General features: G+C 36.6%; 1 protein-coding gene across 1 annotated transcript in view; it reads right to left on the bottom strand.

The window, feature by feature from the left end:
• Positions 1-24,360, bottom strand: part of SNTG2 (syntrophin gamma 2) — a 211,279-nt gene that overhangs the window by 119,386 nt on the left and 67,533 nt on the right. Inside the window, exon 2 of the mRNA XM_039715645.1 lies at positions 3,760-3,897. Within this exon, the coding sequence (XP_039571579.1) occupies positions 3,760-3,897 (138 nt within the window). The remainder of the gene's footprint in view (positions 1-3,759; positions 3,898-24,360) is intronic.

The following is a 24,360-nucleotide window of genomic DNA, read 5'->3' as shown; positions in this document are numbered from 1 at the left end:
ACATCCTTTATCCTTGAAATCTGAACACCCCAAATGTTACACCAAGTCATGAAGACTTGCTTAGAACACTAGAATTTGCCAAGTCTGAAAATCTTGATGGAACAATTGCATGTTTAGCACACAAATATAAATTATATAAATATTTATAAATAGTTATATAGACAATTATTCTCATAAGTGTAATATTATATTAAAAAACACTGCAAAATATTACTTCCCTAATTAGTTCCACATCCAGAAAGATTTTTAGAGATACTTAAAAGCAGCTTGCTTGCAGCAAAAAAAAAAATGAATACCAAAAAAAAGCAGCTGATTTTACATTATTTTGTCTATATACACCTTGAATTTCAAAAACCATGTTTTTCTCTCATTACTCTCTCATCAAGTCTAAGATTGCAATAAGTGAAATGGACTGAACTATCATTAAATTACGGTAAGGCAGGTATAAAATTTCTCATCAAAGGTGAAGCTTTCTCAATGTTTAAAAGTAGCACTTAAATGAATGGCAGATGACAAAATATGAAACAGGAATAGACCTAGATGATGGTAGTAAAAGGCATTTTATAGTAAGACTCTTTTATGCTTGGGTACAATCTCTGTTGCTGAAAGTCCAACTCATCACAGCAGCTTTAGTGATCACTGATGTCTTTGCCAGTCCTCAGTGCAGCATTCAGAAGTACACCAGACTAGGAGAGCTAAATATGCACAGCTTCAAATCCTGTCCTGTGTTCCTCAGGATTAATCTGTCAGTAAAAGGAGTGCTGGAAGTAAATGCATCCCACAAATGCTGTCCCATGTAAGTTGCTGAAGAAAAAGTATTACTGCAAGTAGAAACAGAACTATCCTTTTCAATAATTTTCATTCAAATATCCCACCTAAGAGGAAAAGTCATTCTACACCCAGTTTTTTCCTCCTCCCATGCATTTGAGGTGAGTACAAAAAGAATGCAAAAGCTATTTCTATTTTTGTCGAAAATGAACTAATTTGATGAATGGCCATGTGTAAAATAAAGATTAACTAGGAGTACCTGAGAATGAAAAAGTACAGAGAAAGGAGAATAAATCAGTAAGACAATGTGATCATTTATGACTGCTATAGCATTGACTTTCAGGTTAAATTTTTCTATTAATATTTTGAATCATACAGAACAGGGATGAAAACTATTCTCTTTAACCACATGAAATATAAAGCATTTATCTCTGGAATTTCTGTCATGTAACTGTAATTGTAAAACTTACCAAACTCAGCACTAAAAAACTACCAGCTATTTCAGTCTGATTTCAAATTCTGCTCTTGAGCTCCTACATACTAGAAATTTATATATGTTTAAAAAATATTTATCTTCACGTTAAACTCAATTTGCATTCATATTAAATGCTAATTGTCCAGAAGTTTTTATTTGGTTCAAAGTATAATGCAGAAAAAGTGAATATGGCCATGAAAACAGTCTAATTCATTTTTCTCATTAGAGTTTGACAACAGAATCCTGTGAAGACTGCAGATAACACTTTCAGAAAGCGACCTTGGGGAGACGTTGTAAGGGACACAGAAAAAAATAGATCAGACCCTTAAATTTTAGTTTTCCGAGGGTTCAGTGAGAAAATTTAGGGAAAATAAGGACAATGTTAACAATGTTTCCTAGGAAAGGGCATGAGCTTGGCATGACTGCCTACCTTTATTTCTCAATAGTATGAGGTAGGAGAAATCTCTTCTGAATGGGTATCATACCTAGAGTCACGTAATACTTTGTAACTCTTACCTAAATTATCGCCTGAAATATACTTGAAATTCACTTACTTTTACACATTAACACCACCTCTACAACCAAGATAAACTGTCTCTCTTGCCACAGTCCTGGGAATCACTTCTTTCTAGGCTCTGCCCATTATTGTGACCACTACTGGCGATGAACCACAACCAAGAAACTTGGATTCATTTTATATGCAGTGGATGTATATCCCAGCTATGCCTCCTCTGCAAGATCTATTACTTTCCAGAATTTATTTCAAAATTCTATTGCTTAAATATTATCAAATCTTGTATCCCTGCCCTGTCTTTCATCAGGAAATACTATTTAGGGTACCCATAAAATGTAGGAGTAAAAGGCATCAAAATCAGCCCAAATCTTGATACTAAAAGGAAGAGGCAGACTTGGGTTGTTCAGGGCAGGTTTTTGTACTGCTTTAGGTTGGAGATTGAGAATGTTGGGTGGGGGTGTCCTGCTGTATTTTGGGTCTTGGTCAATACATATGCAGATTTGATACAGTATTTTCTCAGATGTACGTAGCTTGTGTTAACTCATTCAAGAAGTAACCTAGGACTATGTAGGATAGAATTTTGATTATTCTTCTATGAGATTCATACACAGGCATTTAAACACCAAGTCCATAGCAATCATGCATAATTATATGCACAGACACTATATACTGAAGTCTCATTATATTTTACCATGACTCTTGCAACTAGTTTGCATACAACTTATCAGCATTACCAGCAATGCCTGGTAAAAAAAAAATACAACTGTGTTTTTTCATGCTTCTCAGTGAAGCAGAAAGTATATGCAAAGCTGATGAATGAGGTTTATACTTATCTCAGCAAACCAACCTCAAGTGGACATGCCTGTCACCAATCAACCTTTTAAAACATTTTAAAGACGAAGTCATGTTCCACAGAATTCCATGGACAAGTACTTAATGTTTTGAATTGCTAAAAGCTATTTCAAATTATTCTATGTGTGATACTAAACAATTTATATAAATATGTACTGCAGCAGGAATTAAATAGTTACATATTCTAGAGGCAGACTCTAACATACTCAGATACACACCCACAAATACTCATTATATGCTTTTTTGCTTCTAATTCTTAGCAGACTATCGCAAACCCATTTGATGTCCCCAAGTGCCAGATTTTAAGTTTACAGGATGCAATATAGCAAGCAGACAGAAATACTCTCCCTTGGCCCACTCTGAAGAGGCTGCCATGAATTGTGCACTCTAAGAAACACTAGCAAAGTTCATGAAATTGATTTTATTCAGTTAAATTAAGTACATGTATTCCAAATTCAAGAAGACTGTTTATATGCGGAAATGAAATACATTACTTAGGGATGTTGATAATTTAGACACCCTTGCTGTACTGCTTATGCAAAACATCACCAGTTTATCTAATGACATTACCAAATGGTCACACAGAAGGTTCCTCTATAGCTTAGAGGCACCACAGGCTTTGCAAATGCAGCATAACTGAATCTTGGTTAAAAAAAGCACCCCACACGTGCTGGCGCTGATTAAGCTCCATCTGTGCCTGAAAGAGAATTACAGTGAAATAAGTGCCCATCAAGTGTTCTCTCAGTCAGCTCAATGCCCTTGAACAGACATCCTATCTGATACACAAATGAAGAAAACTTTGGTATATCAGTTTACTCTTCAAATGCTTTCACTGGGGAACACTTTTTCCTTTTTTCTCTTAATTTAATGGCCTAGCAATATTTGGTGGAAGAATGCCTTAATTTTGGTATTTATAGACATTTTTTGCTTCTATTAAGATTATAAATGCCATAATAAAGTATGTATAGCACTGGTCAGAAATGTAGTTTTTATACTTATGAATGTAGGTACTCACAGAAGACCCAACAACTGATAATTACTTGTATTTCTGTTACCCAATAAAATCTATTGTACTCCAATACAATAAGGTGTCCTCTTCAGAAGACATTAAAGTGCACAGCCAAAAGCACAGAGATATAGAAGCACTTACATTTGCACTGTGATCACTTCCACTAACACAGACGACATCTTGTTTTTGAATTGTTAATACCTCTTTTGTAAGCTTCAGTCGGATGTCATAAGCATTTTCAGATACTTCATCATACAACAATGCAATACCAGTTTTAGTCTGCAAAAAAGAAAAGCATACACAAAAATTTAAGAACATGAACATTTCATAATGGTGAATAACAAGCTCTATGCCATTCAATAAATAAAAAACATACAAATGAGCCTTATTTACAGAAAGCGGAAAACTGGTCTGCTTTTCAGTCTTCAAATGGATTAGACTTAAAAAGCCTCTTTTGTACTGGAAAATACAGGATAAGTGGTCTTTGAAGTAGACATTAATATGCAAACAGCAAAAAAAAAATTACAAAATTTTCTCCATTGTATTGTTACATAAAGAAGTGTTGCCAATTAATGATGTCCTGTTTGCCTTTATTTATACAAAGACTTATAAAAATGTATTAGAAACAGATAGGTATGTATAAATGAAAGTGAACATATTTTCCATTTTTGGTAAGAGGTGGGGAAGTGAAATATTGTTCCTGTCTTGAGGATGTTCATTCCAATCTGTCAGAAAAAGAACTGTACCTCTCATAAAAGCTGTCATTAAGATACAGAGTTCTGTTACAGTAGAAAACTACATTTTCACATTGTAAAATGTAATCAAACCCAGTTGTAACAGAATTTATTTTGCTTAGGATAAGATGAACATACATTTCTTAAGTTATATTATCACTGGACTAATAACTAGTTAACTCCATAGGACAGCCAACTATTTGGTATAACCAACGTTTTCTCCATTAGAAGTAGAAAAAAACCTTTATTTTAATTTCTGGCTTATTCCCTTAAATTTCCCGCTATTCAGTCAGATATTTCCTTTTCCAAACAAAAATAGTGGTATTAGGACTGATTACAGGTATTTGTTAAAATATGCAGACAACTGAAATTTCAGATCTTTACATTCACTGCACAGAAGATAAAAACACCTGTTCTGAGTGGTCATATTTAAAAGTACTATTTGCTTGTTAATTTATAATGCACATTACAGCACCATCACAGCACTGCACTTTATGTAAGTGAGTAAAAATCAAACATGATTTAAGTTATAGCTTCAGTATTTGTTTTTAAATGAAGATTTAAAATCAACTTGTTCATCTATGTTTTCTTAAATGGTAGACTGTATAAAAAACAGAGTAATGGAATTAAAGGAGAAATGTGTCCTGTGTACTGAATGAAAGCTTAAGGGATTTAAAAATAAAATTAAACATGAAAAATTAGCTTCATAATATTTCCATTTCTATAAAATTAGGGAGAAAGGTCTGTGGTGATTTTCAATAAAACCTTTCGGTCTTTAAAAACTGGATCAGGTTAAGCTTCAAGCATTTAAAATTGGTGTAGCTCTATGCTGCAACCGAGTGTCAAAACCTCCCTTATATTAGAAGTAGAAAATGCAGTCTAGACAGCAATTAAATTTATTCTGAATTATATACAAAGCAGTTGCTCAGGTGAATTGTTCATGTAGTTGGGCTGTTCCTGGGGTCAAATCAATTGTCCCCATGCAGGTCACTTCTGCCTTTTAAGACACTGAGATATCCTAAGACCCCTGAGCATGTGAAGCTGTCACAGGCTTTTTAGGATATCCAGATCCTTTGCTAGCTGGAGGCAGATTTCCATGTTTATAATGAGATACAAACATTGGTCATGTCAGCAGACATCCACATGTAGATATCTTCAGCCTGTAATGGATGTCACAAAAGGGTTACAGTGCCGAAATCACAGACCAGCTTGGGCTGGGAGGGTCTTTAAAATCATCTACTTCCAACACCTTACAAGAACACCTTCCACTAAACCAGGTTGCTCAAAGCGCAAGATCCAGCCTGACCTTGAGCACTTCCAGGAATGGGACATCCACAGCTTCTCTGAGCAACCTGTTCAAGTGCCTCACTACCCTCACAGTAAAGAATTTATTCCTAATATGTAACTTAAACCTATGGTTTTTCAGTTTAAAGCTATTCTGCCCTGTCCCATTACTACATACCCTGTGTGAATGTAGTGTGGGAAGACAAATCTATTCAGTGTTTGCTGGGTATGTCTAAGGGAAAGAAAGTTCAGTCACAGTATAAAGCCTTAATCATTCTCACTTGTTTGGAATCCAACATTTCTTTATTTTTCCAAGACTTTGAGTCTTTTCACTTTTTCAGCATGTGTGAATTTCTTATCAATACATTTTTGTGAATGACAACCATAAAAACTACACCAGTACCATCTGCCTAAAAGCCATGCTGCCAGCAGGAAGTATTTCCAAACAGAGAACTACAGACTTGAAAACCCACTGTCCCTGATTTTTGCTGTTGTTCAGATGTTGAGCATCACTGTCCCACCTGGACTGGTGACTGTTACATTTGCTGTGTATCAGAGCATGCTTTACAGAAACACTCCAGAGCTCTGGAGCACTCTTTATACAGCTTACACCCAGCACAATTTTTGCTAGAAATTGTTATATATGTTTAGAAGAATCCCCATGAAAAAAATCTGAACTTTAGTTTGTAACAGATGATCGGGTAACAAATGAAATATGCAGAGTGACTTGTTAAATAGTTTAGCATTTGCTATCACACTATTTCAACCAAAGTCCCACTGAAACTCATCTATTACTATTAAAATCCAATAGCTACACTACACTTCATCTAACTGCTGATGTGATCCAAGATGACGCCCAGCAATAGCTTTTTGCTTTCAGAATCAATAAGATTAATCTGGATTTCTCTCAGCCTTTAAAGTCAGCTTTTTTTGACCATTATAAATAGCTTTGAATCAAAGTTCAGCACATTCCCTTTTTCTGTCTTTGTATTAAAGTGATGGCATACATAATGCTACCGGGCGAATCCCAGTCCAGACAAAGGTGTCTTCAAATAAGAAACTTTAAATGAGAGCTAAGTCTTTGCATGTATATGTATATTTTGCATTTTAACTAGCTATATTCTTCTTGATTTCTCATTTAAAAACTGTCTATATAGTGGCCATTCTAAATAACTGATATAAAAAACTGAGGACTGAAAAGTCAAAATAACTCTCCAAAATTATATAGTATTGTTAGAGCTCATACATTTTGTAATAAAAAGCACACAGTAAGTTCATAGGGAGTTACATCTCAATAGGATTTCAGTATTTATATTGAGAGGTAGGGGAATAAAAATTTTAAATCACCTGGGCAGAAGAAGAAATCAAACGTTGATTTTCATATCTCAGTTTTCTAGACACTGACTTCAGGAAGAGGAGTGTGTGGGTGGTCATGTGCATGTTCACCATGTGGTGGGAGGAAAAGAAGATCAGTAGTACAAGCATCACAGTAGCTGTACCTGTGATTTTTAAGAGAGCATAGACACTGCTCTGTTTTTGAAAAAAAGAAAAAACACTGAAACTTACTTTCTCGAACCAGCTCAAAAACTGCCAATACCACAGAAAACATTCCTCTCTAGAGGAAGCCAGAATGGCAGATGAATCTTTTTATCAGTTTTATTGTTGACTACTTAAGCAGGTCCTTAGCCAGTGTATTTGCCTTAAAGTACTCCCTGTTCAGCCTAATGTTTTGGACCCTGCTCAAAGTAACATGACTCTTTCAATGTGCCATATCTGCAGTTTAAAGCTCACAGCTGTAAATTATGTTTCCCGATAGGCATCTCTACAACAAACTTCAGTTTTACTGGCAAAAAATACTTGCCTTCACTGCTGTTTTATTTTGAAATAGCTTACAAAAAATTCCTCTGCATTGAGTTACTTTTGTTCTCCAGCAGAAAACACCATTTGCTGCTCCTTAATAAATACATCCATAGCTTCAAGGGCACTGCAGTTCAATTTTATCTGCTAAAATTCATTCATAAGTGACCTTTTTTATTTGTAAATAAAATTATTTAAGCACTATATTTGAACATTTTCTTCCCATTGAAATGCCACATTATATTTCCAAACTAATATTTTACCAGCAACATTTATACCTCATAGGTCTAGTGATAAAATTCTCTAATCCAATTTCATTTTTTTAAAAGAAATTAACTCTGTGGTATACTCATAGTTGGAAAACTTGCTGAAGACACATAGGAGCTGGAGTCACTGATTTTTATCCTACATAATTTAAGACTAGGAAGAAATAGAACTTCAGGCAGTCCCATATAGTGCCCTGAGCACTAAATTACAGCAGGCTCAAATCTACTTTCTCTCTCACAACTGGTTTGATATTTTCTACAGCACATTTCCTATAATGATCAAAAGAGAAAGATACTTTCTCAGAGAAATTAAAATTTAAAATATCCTTGACTAACAAAAAATATTTAAAATGGGATAAAATATAAAAGCAAAAGAAGTGCAAGGTGTTGCACTACAGGAAAAACAGTCATCTATATGGAAGAAGAAAAGCTCTTCATCACCATGTCCTAAAGAATGGAAACAGGTATGTAGGACTGAGAATCAGCAGAACAATATGGGCATCAATATTTTGTTGTTGCAATAAAGGCAAACACATGCTTTGTTCATGTCCTTTCCAACTGATTTGATGTTTTTTTCCTCAATCATAAAAGACAGAACTTAAAAGTACAAATAAAAGTAAAGTTCTTTAGTTGGGTACTAGAGAAGGTTCCTTAAACTCTGCTGAATGTGAGGTAACAATATTTCATGCACTTGAGGTAATCCATCACCTGTATTGCATTTAATACATGTTAGTATATTGTTTCCTTTGATACAGTATTATATCAGCCTTATTTCATGGCTACACTACATCAAAGAGGTAATGAGCTGAAAAGGGTCATGAGAGAAACAAAAAAATTAAAGGTGGTTAGAGATCTGTAAAATAAGATGTTTAAGTAATTCAGGACAAATTCAGGTCAATTAGTTTCAAGACCGCATACACGAGAACATAGCAACAGTTTTAAGTACTTCATACTATTACAAATAGAGAAATCGGGAAATAAAAATAATTCAAAAATCTCTTCCTTTGAATATATTCTGTTTATGAGGAAATGGAAGTCCTTGAACAGATTGCTTGCATGAATTATGGACAACCATAGCTAATGGATTCTGAGAGAAAACTGAACAAACATCTGCCCAAATGGTAGCAGTAATCCTCTCACAGGGCAAAACCCCAGGAAAAAAATCTCCTTTAGATCTATTTCATGCTAATATTCAAAATTATGTGACTTCTTGCATATGAATGAACTTCTGAATGCAGAAGAAAACCTAATTGGCTTTGCAAGGACACCTGGAATGAACAACTTGCAACTGTCATAGGATGGGTGCAAAATAACTATTAAGGCCTGAAGAAGTTTATCACTTAGGGGCCCTGATAATGGATGAGTGACATTTACAACAAACTTCATAAAAAAATCACAATTTTCATAGCACTTAATCTGAAAGGTGACTGTAACCTAAGAAGAAATGTGCTCATGTCCTTCATTATGAAAAGACAATTCCAGGCTTAAGAAGCCTTGAGTAAGAACACAAATGCACACTTTTTAATGGACCAACATGGGACAATGGATAAGGCAGGAGATAAGTGAGAACGGTTACACATCTGTGAAACACAGAGAATCAACAATTCCATTAACAACAAAGAACCATTAATAAAACTAAAATCAGACAGAAATCAACTGTAACTTGCTGAAATCAGTCATACAGAGCTCCCTTACAGAGTATGTTTCTTCCTGTAATTATATGTGGAGTTGTCCTTATTCTCAGCTTTAACATACTACAACTTTTATGTCTAATGACACTGTTTGACAAATGCAGAGACAAAAATACTTAACCTCAGCACTCCCTTTAAGAAATTTTGACTATAATGATAATGAGGCCATTAAACATACTATTTGGAGGATAGGTTATGGTTCCCCAATACTATGAGTTTGAATAAGTCAGAAGAAGGATCTTGAAAAATGTTGTGGAGAAGAAATGGTATGGATTTGTCCCATATCTCAGAAGAGTAGTTCAAGACTCCTCCTATATCAGGAGATAAAACATAATTTTACCATCACATGTAGGAAGGGATCAGGGAAGGTATGAAGCCCAGCTTCAAAGTGAGGAAATTCTGTGACCAGCCTGGCTGAAAGCCTCTAAGGATGCTGGCTGTTCCCCACTGCTGGGCAACCAGCTCTACTGCTTGTCTGTCCTCATGAGGAAAGGTTTTTCATTGTGTCCCATTTCCCAGTTCTGCTTATAGTCTCCTGTCCATCCAGACACCATTACAGAGAGCCTGCTTCCATCTTCTTGATCTCCTTGTGGACATCGAAGGGCTGTGTTTAAGTCCCGATGACTCCATCTCCAGGCTGAACAAGCCCAGCTCCCCCAGAGAGAAAGTGCTTCCAGCCCCAGCCAGCTTGGTGACTCCACAGTGAACTATCTCTGTATTATCAATGCCATTTTTGTGCTAGGGGAATCTAAACTGCATACACTATCCTGGATAAACTCTAATGAGCACTGGGATGAGCTGGACAATCCCTTCCCTTAATCTCCAAATACAGCTCAGGATAATGTTCACTTCTCTGCTGGCTCAGGTAAAACTCACTACCCATCAGGACCCCTGAGACTCTTCATATGAGCTGCTCCCCAGACACACAGGCCCCAGTCTGTATCACTGCCAGGGGCTCTTTGATTCTGAGGTGCAGGATGTGTCACTTGTTGGATTTTATTAATTTAGTTCATTAATTTCTTAAATTTCTTGGCGTGAGCTGCTCCCCAGACAGGCAGGCCCCAGCCTGTATCACTGCCAGGGGCTCTTTGTTCTGAGGTGCAGGATGTGACGCTTGTTGGATTTTATTAATTTAGTTCATTAATTTCTTAAATTTCTTGGCAGTATGTTTGTTACCCTGCCTAGGTGTCTGTCAGTGGTAAAGCGACTGCACCCTCCAGTTTGGTGTCATCAGCAAACCTGAAAAACAAGCCCTCTGTGCCTTCTTCCAGGTCACTGACAAAAATGTTAAAGATGGGTCACAGGACCCATCTGAAAAACACCCCTTGCCACAAGAATCCAGATAGAGGATGCCCCATTAACCACTACCTCCAACCTGAGCATCAAAGCAGTTGTCCATCCACCCATCCAGATGGAGGCTAAGGCAACAAAGTAGCAAACATATTTATTTCCTTACACTAAAATACTACTAATACCAATAACAATGTTCATAAAAAACTGATCCTTTGTCTTAAGACATGAATGCATAAAAATGTTAATTTAAAAAAATTCAGGAAAGAAATCATCATGCTTATTGCCCCTATCAGGTATCTTTCTGCTGCAAAGTACTACTGCCCAGTTTCAGCAGTATCCAATTCCCACGTACAGAAGGATACAGCAATGCCTTTACATCCATTAGGCCCAGGAGTCCTGCCCACCCCATCTCAGAGTCCAAAGGCCACGACACACTCACAGTCATGGCAGGGGCCACAATCCACCTTTCACACCCTCCACACAAAGCCTCACATATAGTCCACCAGCAGCTGCTTCTGCCTCCCTTCCCAAAGGAGAAGCCCTGCAGCTGGGAACCAGCACCACCACCAGCTCTGCTGCAGATGATGAAACCTCTGGCTGCCCCAGTGGTCCAGTCTGTACACTACTGTTCATGTCTGAAGGGAAATATTTTGAAGTAGCTTGAAGGGAAATATTTCAAATTAAGATAAAACCAAGTTGGAATTTCATTCCAGTTGGAAAGTAACTGCCAATGTTAATTTTTTAACACTGGATTATTTTTAGTATCACAAAATCAATAAACCTCCCCACCTTCTAAACTAGAATAATACACAATCAAACTGATCTAATAGCTACCCAACTTTTATGATGTACTGGGAACATACACAACTTCTTTCAGCTCCTATTTAAAATAAGCACACCCACAAGCCAAATGCACAGAAAATTACAGGAAAAATACCACAACTGCTTTACAGCCTCAGTAAGAAGCTAGTAAGAGTACTTATGTTTGTCATACCATTTTTCAAGATTGATAATAGATCATGCATTTTTGTTAGAGATGGAACTCCATTTCATAATTTCATAATGTTCACAATTGTTCTCAGTGAAGAAAACCACAAATTTCTAACTACTTTCAAAAAGGTGATTCACATTCACAGCAAAGCCAGTGGAATATTATTTGATGGACACCACTGATTTTCATGTAAGTCAATTAAGACTAAAAATACTGAATTAAAATGTACTGTAAATTTTAAATGCACTCTTTGATAAGAATCAGCATCAGAAATAAAGATGGTGTCAACTAGATACTTAGGAAATATTTGAGTGAATTTTTCCCAAAAGCATTGATTACATCTGAAATATGCATTTTCCATAATACTGTTTTGATAAAGATTTTTTTTCTACATTTGCATTTATTAATAACAATATTGTGGGTTGACATTTCAAAATACACTGTTGTAAAAAGTGTATTAGCATTACAAGTCTTTAGAACATTTTAACTGCAGTATGACAACACCACTTTCTAACTCAGAACAATTTTTCCTAAATTTTCAAGAACCATACTCAAAGTAACAGAAGTTTGGAAAGATGCTCTCAATATACAAAATTTAAAAGCCTATTTTGTTACTTACATCACAACCTATTCAATAGTCAAAAATAGCCTTAGAGATACATATCTGATAATAACATTATCCTTGCAAGAAAAGTGATTAACAGCTGGCTCACAATATCTGTAATCTTAATCAGTAATCACTAATATCTTGTTTAATTACTGCAAGTTCAGTATATCATGAGCTAATAAGATATGATTGATTGTTGTCATTCTCATGCACCTCTCAAAACACCAGACACAAATACTTGAATTCTGTATTGCACATTTGAAAAATGAACTTCCAGAATGTCATGTCAGAATAACAATTGCCTTCTTAAAACTCTAACAAATGCTAATAGAGACATATAGTTAAATATGTTCTAATAGAAATTCTAACCCAGAAAATTGCCAAGGCTCAAACTATTAGAAAAATTGCCTAGTTTTATTTTGATTTAGATAGTATCTTTAAGTAGAAGAATTAAGAATATAAAGAATATAAAACCTCAGAATATAAAGATGTTCCTATGCTTACAGCAGTTTCCTACCTGTGGAACAAGACAGCATAAATTTCACACTTCAAAATAAACCACTTAGCAATAGCTGGAAAAAACCCACAACATTCCCTTCAGAGACTATTTAAGAAACAGATTATCAGAAAATTAATGTGATTATTTCTATTGCTAATACCATGAATCTTACCCTGATAGGGCTTCAGCTGATGAATAAATATTCCTGTTGTTATATCAAAAGGCAAACAAAAAACTAAGAGCATAATAAAAACACCTCACCAATTTTCTTAACCTAGAATAACCAAGAAAAAACACTATGAAGGCATCACTTTTTTTAATAATAGAATACCAGATTTTGATTCATACTGCTCTTGCTATCCTTCTCCTTTTGATTGATAGAAGTCCACCACATTAATTCTTTTTCAAGCTTTTGCATAAAATTCTTGGGTCTTTTTTTTTTTGTTTTGTTTTGGTTTGGTATGGTTTTTTTTGTCCTGCTAAATTGTTGTATTACTCTGCCAAAACAAAGAAGAAAGCCATATCTAACTGCTTAATTTCTGAATAAGGTGGAAAAAAACCAAGTCCAACTAGGAAAAAAGTACTAAAGGTTTCTGCAGAAGACAAAAACAAAGCAAACAAACAAAACAACAACCAGAACAAAATAATAATATATAACCAGTTTCAAGACCTTAACCAGTTATCCTTTGGAAACTGGAAGATTATAAAGAAAGTACCACAGAAGATAGAGGAAACCTAGGAAAAACTGAAGAATTTTTGCAATACCCAGTAACTGAAGAAAAACTGCAGGTAATTTAAGTATTGAAAATTCAATTATTTATTTGAATTCAGACTTCAGAAAAAGATTTCTGAAGATGGACAATATGTGTTCTAAACCCCTTTTCAAAAGCAAGAAAACATGTAATCAGAAATAGCAAGTGGAGATGCAGATTCAGCTCTCATTTAAAAAAAAATATATTGTCTGGGATGAATGAATGTTTGTCCAGAATTCAAAGAAACTGCTATTTTTAAGGTATATATAGTCTAGTCTCATTAACATCAAGACAAACAAGAAGATCAGTACTAAGAAAGAAAAATCTGGAACTGATGCTAAGTCTGATTTTGGCAGCTGCATATGAAACTAATTTCATGTCTTTCTCAATTTCAATAATTTGCTGATTGACAACCAGTACATACAACTGACTGATACACTGACCCTGTAACCATTTGGCTTAAGCCTATGGAGGTGCATTTACACATTTGGATGCATGTATCACATAACAAAAATAAAACTTAGGAAAGGAAACTAGGTAGGAGACAATCAAACATTTCTGAGTAAAAAGAATTCAAAAGGAAGATGCTTGACCAAAGAGCTGGACATTTCCAGAGTTTTGATAAAATGTTGCCAAAAATCTGTATTTCAGAGTGATTAATGTGCAGAAGAATTTCATTTTATCCATTATCATCTGTCCAGTGTCATCTGTCCCTTGATGCTGTTGGTCACAGAGCACTGGACTGCCACAGTATTAGACACCACATTGAAAGTCTCAGTCCCGCAGGCTGGGTTAAAGCTGATCTGTATCACCCACTGCAGAGCATGGCAGAGGTCACTGAGCAAGCTCTGATGGACTCGTAGGTCAGCAGGGCACAGTAAGGGCTGGGCAGGGTCTCTGCTGGGCCTGACAGTGTGGGGATTTCAGGCACCCAAGGAGAGGAGCACCAGCTTCCCCAGCACACGCTGCAACAGCAGCGAGCCAGGAAAAGAGAGCTCCTGCCAAAAGTAAGCAGCAATCAGTGCTTAGCAAGGCAGAGCATTAAGCACAAGTCAGCTGGCAAAGTGAAACCAGAATTTTTAACCCAAGGATTCACAAAATTTTATGATAACCCTCCTGTCCCAGAAAGGTATTCATCAGAACATAAGCAAACTCCTATCCTGAGAAATGGCAGGAGAAAAGGATGGGACTGAGGGAATTTATATTAAGTTCAGAACCTGGAACCAAAGAACTAAAACAGGCTCAGAAACAGACAAAACCCCTGACAGTGAAAGGAAGAGAAAACAGAAATTTTAATTGTTCCTTTCCAGACAACACCAACAGCATCATGAAGTCATACCAGTAGATGGCAGAATTACTGTCAGTTTATCCTAGTGGTATTTCACATGGAAGGGCTGAAGGAAGTTATGTGAAATATTTTGGTGATGAGACACTGAGAATACAAATTCCTTTGTTGTGCATATTTGAAGCATACTTATGAAAGGCCTGTGTTCAGAAAAGATGCATGGCCTTAAATAAACTATCAACAGTTTCACAGTTTTATGCAAATATGCAAGTCAAATTTGCAGGGTAAGAAACATGATTGTATTGTGCAGGAACCAGGAGTAGAGGTGTGGATGTGAAATGACAGCAGGACAATAGCTCTTGAGACAACAAAACTTAGGGAAGAGGAAGAGAAGATTTAAAATCAGAACAGAAAACAGTAAGAGAAATTAACAGAAAATAGCAGCAATAGAGGGGAAAATACAAAAATGAAAGAAATTATTATTTAAAAAGGTAATTTTTGGAAATTGCATGCTTAAGAAAAAGAGTAGCTGCCTATTGACAAACTCATCTATCTTTAGCAGGAATGATCACCAAAGGTTACTAATCTGTAAAGGATCTGATGCATTAGCTCTACTCAGAGTATTAAAGATATGTGTGAAAAATGTAAACAAAATTTACAAAAGCTGTGTGCAACAAACATGACAACCAATATTTGAAAGTGCATCTAAACAAGAAGCCATAAAACACAGCTGGTGGTAAACAGGATCCTGCCTGAGGTTTACCACTGCTTCTCCTGCTATCATACAGCTCTCCAGGATGACCATTAATGGAACCTTGCACTCTACTACTTCCTTCTCATGTTGTGCCAGCCCAAAGATGGATGAGCCAACTTAATAATCACTGATCATTGCTCACCTAATCCCATTTTTGCTGCCACACCTATACGTACATGTGTTTTATATCCCTTTTACATACTGCCATACTTTCTATTACCCCTTTTCTGCACAGTAGAAAACAAGAAAACTATGTGCTTTTATATGGAAGTGTTAAAGGGATAAACAGTGAGAATAATACTCTTTCAGTCTTTCTGTGACATACTGGTTTCAGATTTCATTATTCCTACAGCTGAAAATTTACTGTGCTTTCTTTTTTTTCTTTTTTTCTTGCAACACCATACCACATAAAGCATCACATATCAGGATTTTCTGTATTGCAAATAAGGATTTTTTGATTAGAAGGTGCAGTACAGGACACCTCCCATGCTCTTGCTCAAGTTCTCTTCATTACATGAATGTCAAAGTCTTACTTTAGCCTTTGTTACCCTCCTTTGATTTCTGTATTACAGGGAAACATTTTCTGTGTTCAGATGATTCTCACCGGTGTTCATGGGCCATTAAAAGTCTTGGGAGTAATCTTAGATAATCTCTCTCAATTGCTTGTAGCTGAAACTCCGCTACTATTTTATTCTTATAAAAGAGGAACAGCTTTCTAGCACAAATGCTAAAAAAAACTTACAGATTTAATTTTAGTCCCAATGAAGCTAAAGTCAATTGAAAATTCTCAGTCAAGTCAGGCTTTCATTGTAAAAATAATTAGTTTAAATTTTGTCACAAATGTTGACAGCTTTTCAAGTTGCAACATTCATAGCATAGTCATTACCATAACTATAAAAATTAATGTAGAAGGACATATTTCAGGATTCTGCAGTTTTCTTACATAAAATCCACCTAAACCATTTTGTCAACTGCTATCAAGACTCCCGCAAACTATGCTGGTTTTCATACTAATTTTAAATTCCTCCAAGTTTCTGAACAAGAAAAGGGTACATTAACAAATTATAAACACACGCAACATCGTAATTTAGAAATTAAAATGGCACTTAAAAAACTATTTAAGTAGTATAGTTTTACCTCAGAAAAACAAGGGCCAAATTACCTACTAAATACTTCAGGTTAATACAATGAAAATATGTGTTAATAAAGAATGAAGAAACAATCACACACAGACTGAGCTTTAGTAACTGTGTTTTAAAAAAAAACAAACAGTGAAAACTGAACATAAAAATTAAAACCTAATCAAACAGTACAGGAACTTTAAAAAAAATATAGTTGAACAACACAATAGATTTCTATGGAGATGTTACAAAAAAATTATGAAAGAGAAACAAGGAAAAAAAAACCCAATCACAATTATACCATATAATCTACCTAAAGATATGCAAAAAACCCCATATTAGTAGCCCTCTTTATTGCTGGTTTTCCTGATTATGCTAGGGTCTGTTTCATTTTTTAAGAATGATCTATTATTAAAACAAAAAAGAAATGTGGATGGTTTTTTTTTTTCTGAAATCTGGTTATTATTGTAAGCATGGAAATGCTAATCATATTCATTTTTCTGCTCTCACAAAGTGAGGGGTTTTTTGTTTGTTTGAGACTGTACATTTAATAAAAAATTCTCAAACTTACAGGAAAACAATAGGGCAGAAACACTGAAGGGTTAAAGATGGAAGGGGCTTCCATCTAATTCAAAGCCCCACGCAAATCATAGAATTACAGAATGCTAAGGGGTTGGAATGTACCTTAAAGATCATCTAATCCCAACCCCTCCCTCCATGGGCAGGAACATCTCCCTCTAGACCAGGCTGCTCTGCTCAGGATCATGTGCAATCAGATTTTGAGTATTCCCAATGATGGAAATATTGGATAAACCAATGTGGGACCTTTTCCAGAGTTTGACCACCTTCATTGTGAAAAATAAAAAATAATCCTCATTCAACACAATTCCATGTGTTCCAATTTTTGTTCACTGCCCCTTTCAGTGGGCACTTCTGAGAACATTCTGGTCAGTCTTCATTGCCACGTGCCAGCTGGGAATTTTTCCATTTTGGTAAGACTGCTCTAAGCCTTTTCTTTAGCTCTCTAGTCACAGCTCTCTCCACATCTCTTCATATGTCAGATGCTCCCTTGATCTGTTTGGGCCTTTGCTGGACCTGCTCCAGCATGTCCATATCCCTCCTGCATGGGGAGCACAAGACAGGACAGGACTCCAGATGCTGTCTCACAATGCAGTGCTGAGCAGAGGGGCAGGATCACCTCCCTCCACCTGCTGGCAATGCTTTGGCTAAGAGAGCTGCTGCCCTTTAGCCACAAGGCTGCATTGCTGGCTCAGTTCAATTTGGTGACCTTTTCTGTAAAGTTGCTTTCCATCCTTTCAGTCTCTACTGTGTCTGGAGTTAGTCCTTCACAGGTGCAGGACTGTGCACTACCCTTTCCTGAACTTCCCCTCAGCCTATTCTCAGGCCAGTGCCAGTCCTCCTGAAAGGCAGCACAGCCATCTGATATTATCAGCCAGTCCTCGCAGTTTTGTATACAGTACAGGAACTTTAAAAAAAATATAGTTGAACAACACAATAGATTTCTATGGAGATGTTACAAAAAAATTATGAAAGAGAAACAAGGAAAAAAAAAACCCAATCACAATTATACCATATAATCTACCTAAAGATATGCAAAAAACCCCATATTAGTAGCCCTCTTTATTGCTGGTTTTCCTGATTATGCTAGGGTCTGTTTCATTTTTTAAGAATGATCTATTATTAAAACAAAAAAGAAATGTGGGGTTTTTTTTTTTCTGAAATCTGGTTATTATTGTAAGCATGGAAATGCTAATCATATTCATTTTTCTGCTCTCACAAAGTGAGGGGTTTTTTGTTTGTTTGAGACTGTACATTTAATAAAAAATTCTCAAACTTACAGGAAAACAATAGGGCAGAAACACTGAAGGGTTAAAGATGGAAGGGGCTTCCATCTAATTCAAAGCCCCACGCAAATCATAGAATTACAGAATGCTAAGGGGTTGGAATGTACCTTAAAGATCATCTAATCCCAACCCCTCCCTCCATGGGCAGGAACATTTCCCTCTAGACCAGGCTGCTCTGCTCAGGATCATGTGCAATCAGATTTTGAGTATTCCCAATGATGGAAATATTGGATAAACCAATGTGGGACCTTTTCCAGAGTTTGACCACCTTCATTGTGAAAAATAAAAAATAATCCTCATTCAACACAATTCCATGTGTTCCAATTTTTGTTCACTGCCCCTTTCAGTGGGCACTTCTGAGAACATTCTGGTCAGTCTTCATTGCCACGTGCCAGCTGGGAATTTTTCCATTTTGGTAAGACTGCTCTAAGCCTTTTCTTTAGCTCTCTAGTCACAGCTCTCTCCACATCTCTTCATATGTCAGATGCTCCCTTGATCTGTTTGGACGTTTGCTGGACCTGCTCCAGCATGTCCATATCCCTCCTGCATGGGGAGCACAAGACAGGACAGGACTCCAGATGCTGTCTCATAATGCAGTGCTGAGCAGAGGCAGCAGGATCACCTCCCTCCACCTGCTGGCAATGCTTTGGCTAAGAGAGCTGCTGCCCTTTAGCCACAAGGCTGCATTGCTGGCTCAGTTCAATTTGGTGACCTTTTCTGTAAAGTTGCTTTCCATCCTTTCAGTCTCTACTGTGTCTGGAGTTAGTCCTTCACAGGTGCAGGACTGTGCACTACCCTTTCCTGAACTTCCCCTCAGCCTATTCTCCAGCCAGTGCCAGTCCTCCTGAAAGGCAGCACAGCCATCTGATATTATCAGCCAGTCCTCACAGTTTTGTATCATCTGCAAACTTTCTGAGGGCTTTCTCTGTCCCAACATCCAAGTCAACAGATGTTAGACAGGACTGGATCCATTACTGATTTCCTCACTATGGCAGTAGTGACCATCGTCAACTTGGACTTCATGCCACAGATCACAACTGTTTTGTGGTCAGTTTTAAATTGCACCTCCCCATTCATCAAGCAAATACTCCATCACCTTGTCTATGAGGATATGATAGGGGCCAGTGTCAAAGAATTTACTGTATGAAAAATAAACATCCACTCTTAGACCCCCATCCACCAATCAAGGACTTCAATGACTATGTCAGTCAGGTGAAATTTCCCCAATATAAATCATTGCAGAGTACTTCCAAACACATTCTTGTCTATCATGTTTGGAAGAGGATTTCCAGGTGAATTTGTTCTATTACCTCTCCAGGGATCTCACCAAGTGGCTCCACTCTGGACCTCCTCTAATAGGTCCAAATCTTTCTTGTTCTGGGAGCCCAGAGCTGGATGCAGTATTCCAGGTGGGGTCTCGCCACAGTGGAGCGGAGGGGCTGAATCCCCTCCCTTGTCCTCCTGGCCACGCTGCTTTGGATGCAGCCCAGTGTGTGGTTGGCTCTCTGGGCTGCAACTGAACACTGTTGGCTCATGTCCAGAGTTTCATTCTATCTCAGGTGCATCCTGTCTCCACAGCATCTCATCCTTCAGCCAAGTCAGCCTTTCTTAACATCAACTGTATAAATTTCCATCCACAAAGATATGTAAAATGAAATGTACTGTGCAGACGGCCCTTGCCCAAGCCCTTAGTCATCATCCTACAAAAAGAATATAAAGGCACAGCATAAATGCTGCATGAATATCTAAATTTTACAAAGCAGTCTCATGGATTTATTTCAGTAGTTTAATTATAACATAACAGTGGTTTACTGGGGTGGGTCAGATGGGAGGTCAGATTAACTGTGTGTCAACAAATGTATTTTAAACCATTTTAGGGGATTAATTTTAAAACAAAGTGAATATCATAAATTTTAAATAACACTAAACATAATAAGGTCAGGTTTTGCAGTCAAGTAGAAATCTTTCCATACTCATACATAGGCAAATTTGTAAAATCACTGTAATTATTTCAGTTCTTATGGGGATACACATAATGGCTAGAATGAAGACTCTCACTGTCTTAAAAAATAAAACAATTTGAATGTATTTACATCAAATGGGAAAATAAATAAAATAGGTGATCTAACAAAACAAGTGACCTTTCAGTGACTCAAAACTTGCTCAAGACTGAACTCAGCAAACCATTTAGGTATGTACCCAGGATTTCACAAGAACACTACTGAAATCCAGTTCTACTCCTGAAATCAACAGCTTAGCACAGGCCACCAGTGCCTAGCTGGGTGTAGCACACCTGGGGACCTCCACTTCACTCTGCCTGCAGGATCTCAAGGGGGCTTTTGGACCATGACAAGTCCCAGGAGACTGTGGGAAGTGGCATGGGCACATGCAGAGCAACCACACCTCCAGCCAGGGGTTGTTTAGAAGTTTATCAGTCATATCAGTACTGAATGGACGAAGACAGACAAAAAAGAGCAAACCTTAGGAGAAAACTGCACGTATGGAAGAACAAGCTTTCTGGGGCACATGCAGAGCAACCACACCTGCAGCCAGGGATGGAAACGTGGTATGTGTCAATAGGGGTTGTTTAGAACTTTATCAGTCATATCAGTACTGAATGGACGAAGACAGACAAAAAAGAGCAAACCTTAGGAGAAAACTGCACGTATGGAAGAACAAGCTTTCTGCTAGAGAATATACCCTCTAAAAATACATGAGTGAAATAACTGGCTGTAAAATACTTCAGAGTGTTCAGAGGCCCTGTTCTGTAATTTTGCACCCACTTGATGAACTGTTCACAAAGCTAAGGTCTAACAGAGTGAAAAAATTAATAGAAAAGGGGAAGGATGCTGAAAGGAACATCAGGGACAAAATGCAAATAAATGGCAGATCACCAGCCTAACAAGCACAGATGGGAGAGGTCAAGAGACCAAAAGAACTAAAAAAGTACAGTATAAGCAAGAAAGCAAGATTAATGCATATCTTGGCAAAGTGGTTATTAAAGATAGAAAAAATAAAAATCCCGTAAGGTAGGAAAGTCATTAGAAATCAGCAAAAATCAGACTTTATAAATTGCAAACATCTGAGAAAGTAAAATAAACCCAGAATGAAGATAGGCTTTTAAAATTATGACAGTTGCCATCAGATAGCAATAGAGTGCAGCTCACAACACCTCAAGCCATTAATTAACAAGTCATGGAATAGCAGGAAAATTCCAAATGAGTATTGAAAGCACACTGTTGTCCTATTTGCTTATGCAAATAGGGCATCCTGGGTAACTACAGATTAGCAGCTATTATACACAAGTAAAATAATCATCATTCTCTGATATTAACACACTGGAAACAGTCAACAAAGTAAAAGGAAAACCAACTTCCCAAAATTACTTTTATTTCTTGAAGAAATTCACAAGTGAGCTTGATAAAGTGAGTGCATAATGGAATTTATTTATTCTATACATGTTGATAAATCTGAAAAATCTGAAGTGACCTGGTGAATTAAGTGGTTCCATGAGCAGCAAAACTGATCTTGCTTGGTTTTGCAAAGATTTTTATCCAATATCCTCATAAAAACCCTTTTTTTATGTTCCCAGTTCACCATGGTCTCCCTTTCTAAGTGTGTCCCAGCATTCCTTGGATTCCATTCCTTCCACAGGACTGGGCATGCACTGGACACAAGTACATGGACCAGAGTATCCATGAGAGGAAGTGCTATCAGCCTCACCACAGCCATAAGAGTCTTGTAAAGGCATTTTACTGCCCCTATTGAAGTAACTAGCTCAGCTTTCTTTAACAAGTTAAATTTTTACACAGGCTTCACTTGTTTGACAGTACACAATTAAACAGTATCCAAGGGAAAACAAAGAAAGAGGAAGGTGGACTAAAGGACAATTAGATCAATGGACTCAGAATTGGCACACATGGCTAATATTTAGGTTAAAATAAAAGGCTACCAAAATGGCTTGTAACAAACAAAACTTAATTGAATGATTAATGAACAAAAAACCTTCATTGGTAGTTATAATTTAAAAGTGTTATTTTGATAATGGAATAAAGAGCTATATTTCAAAGACTACATACAGAAGAACCAAAAAGATACTTTGTGAAGAAGCAAGTTAAAATGATTGCCCAATTCAACATTGCAATCCAATGCAACATATTATAAGAAATCTATATTATAAGTGACAGCTGAAAACTACATATTGTCTCTGCACAGCACAGGTAAACCCTAAAACACTTCATTAATTCATGCTGTTATGTGTTAAAAAAATTAAAACTAGAAAACTGAGTAAAAACTTATAAAAATTGCCTTCAAGAACTTAATAATCATGAAACTTTTAAATTTTAACCTATTAATGAATGATAATAAATAATATTTATCTAAGTATTGCCAAAATATAATCTAAGGTGTCAAATTTTTTTTAATTAATGGATATTTCTGAGCTCTTGAATGTGTGGGTTTGTTGTTTGGTTTTTTTAGACTTTGGCATCATTTTCATTTAATGTTAATTAATATGGTTTCCCAAAATTGTATCATTACATCTCTCCAATCATCTAAAAAGTTCTGCCATAAATTTTTCATTAAAAGAAACCATTTCATTTCTTGAATCAGTTATGGATAGTTAGATAAAATTTTTCAGAGCTTCATGAAGTAGAAGATGCAAACAGGAAAAAATGTTCCCATTCACACTGAATAGCCAGTTCTGTACATTTCATACAGGTTGTTGGTCCTGAAAGCTGCATTTTGTTGAATACTGACTATAAAAGCCTGAAACGGAGCAGGACATTTAAAATGCAAAAAATTACGCACTTGAATTTGCTCTGTCCACTGCCTTACTACCTCTCTTACCAGGGCAGAGAAAAAAATATCCAAGTGGAAGGATGCTAACATCACTCTTCTTCATAATTTCAATTAGGCACTTGAATTTGCTGTGTCCACTGCCTTACTACCTCTCTTACCATGGCAGACAAAAAATATCCAAGTGGAAGGATGCTAACATCACTCTTCTTCATAATTTCAATTACAGAAACAGTATTATTTATTACTGCAGGGAAATGAAAACTTCTATAACTAGTAATTTTCTATTCTGCATATTTAAATTCACCATGTAAGATGTCCAGGATGTCCTCGAGGAGTTGGCAAGAGTCCATTACCTGAAGCCAAAAGAAACAATTTTCTGTGAAAGAACAGAAAACAAGGAATGAGATCCTTTCTCATTCCTCAAATTCCCTGAAAACCCATGTGCAACTCTCACTTGTGTGCAATACTGAGGGAAGTTGTAACTTGTCTGTGATTCAGTTGGCTGCTGACTGCTACCACAGCCTTCAAAATGCCTGGCTTTTCTCATGGGCACCTCGAACTGCGGAAGGAACAACAGCAGGTAAGCCAAGGAAATGTATCACCACTCCATTTTTTAGTCTGCACAAGGAGAGAAGGCATGGCAATCTGGGCTTATGTGCAAACATTCCCAAATAACACCCATTACCTTCACAAGACTTTAGCCCTCTAGTGAAAGTCTTTTTCATGAACAAACACCATAGTCAAGCATAATCTGAAATCTGTTAGTGGTCAGTAAAATGTAGGGGGAAAAAAGGAAAAAAGAGCCAAGTCTTTGGACTATTGCATTGTAATTTGTCTTTCTACATTCATCTTTTATTTTTTGTTTTTAAATTTTCATTATATTTGCTGGGTTAGCAAAGGAAGTATGATACACACATTCAAGAGAGACAGACAAGATAAATGC

The sequence above is a fragment of the Passer montanus genome, unplaced genomic scaffold (genome assembly GCF_014805655.1).
Source record: "Passer montanus isolate IOZ18808 unplaced genomic scaffold, ASM1480565v1 scaffold34, whole genome shotgun sequence".
NCBI classification, from domain to species: Eukaryota; Metazoa; Chordata; class Aves; order Passeriformes; family Passeridae; genus Passer; species Passer montanus.
This window is presented reverse-complemented; position numbering and strand designations above follow the sequence as displayed.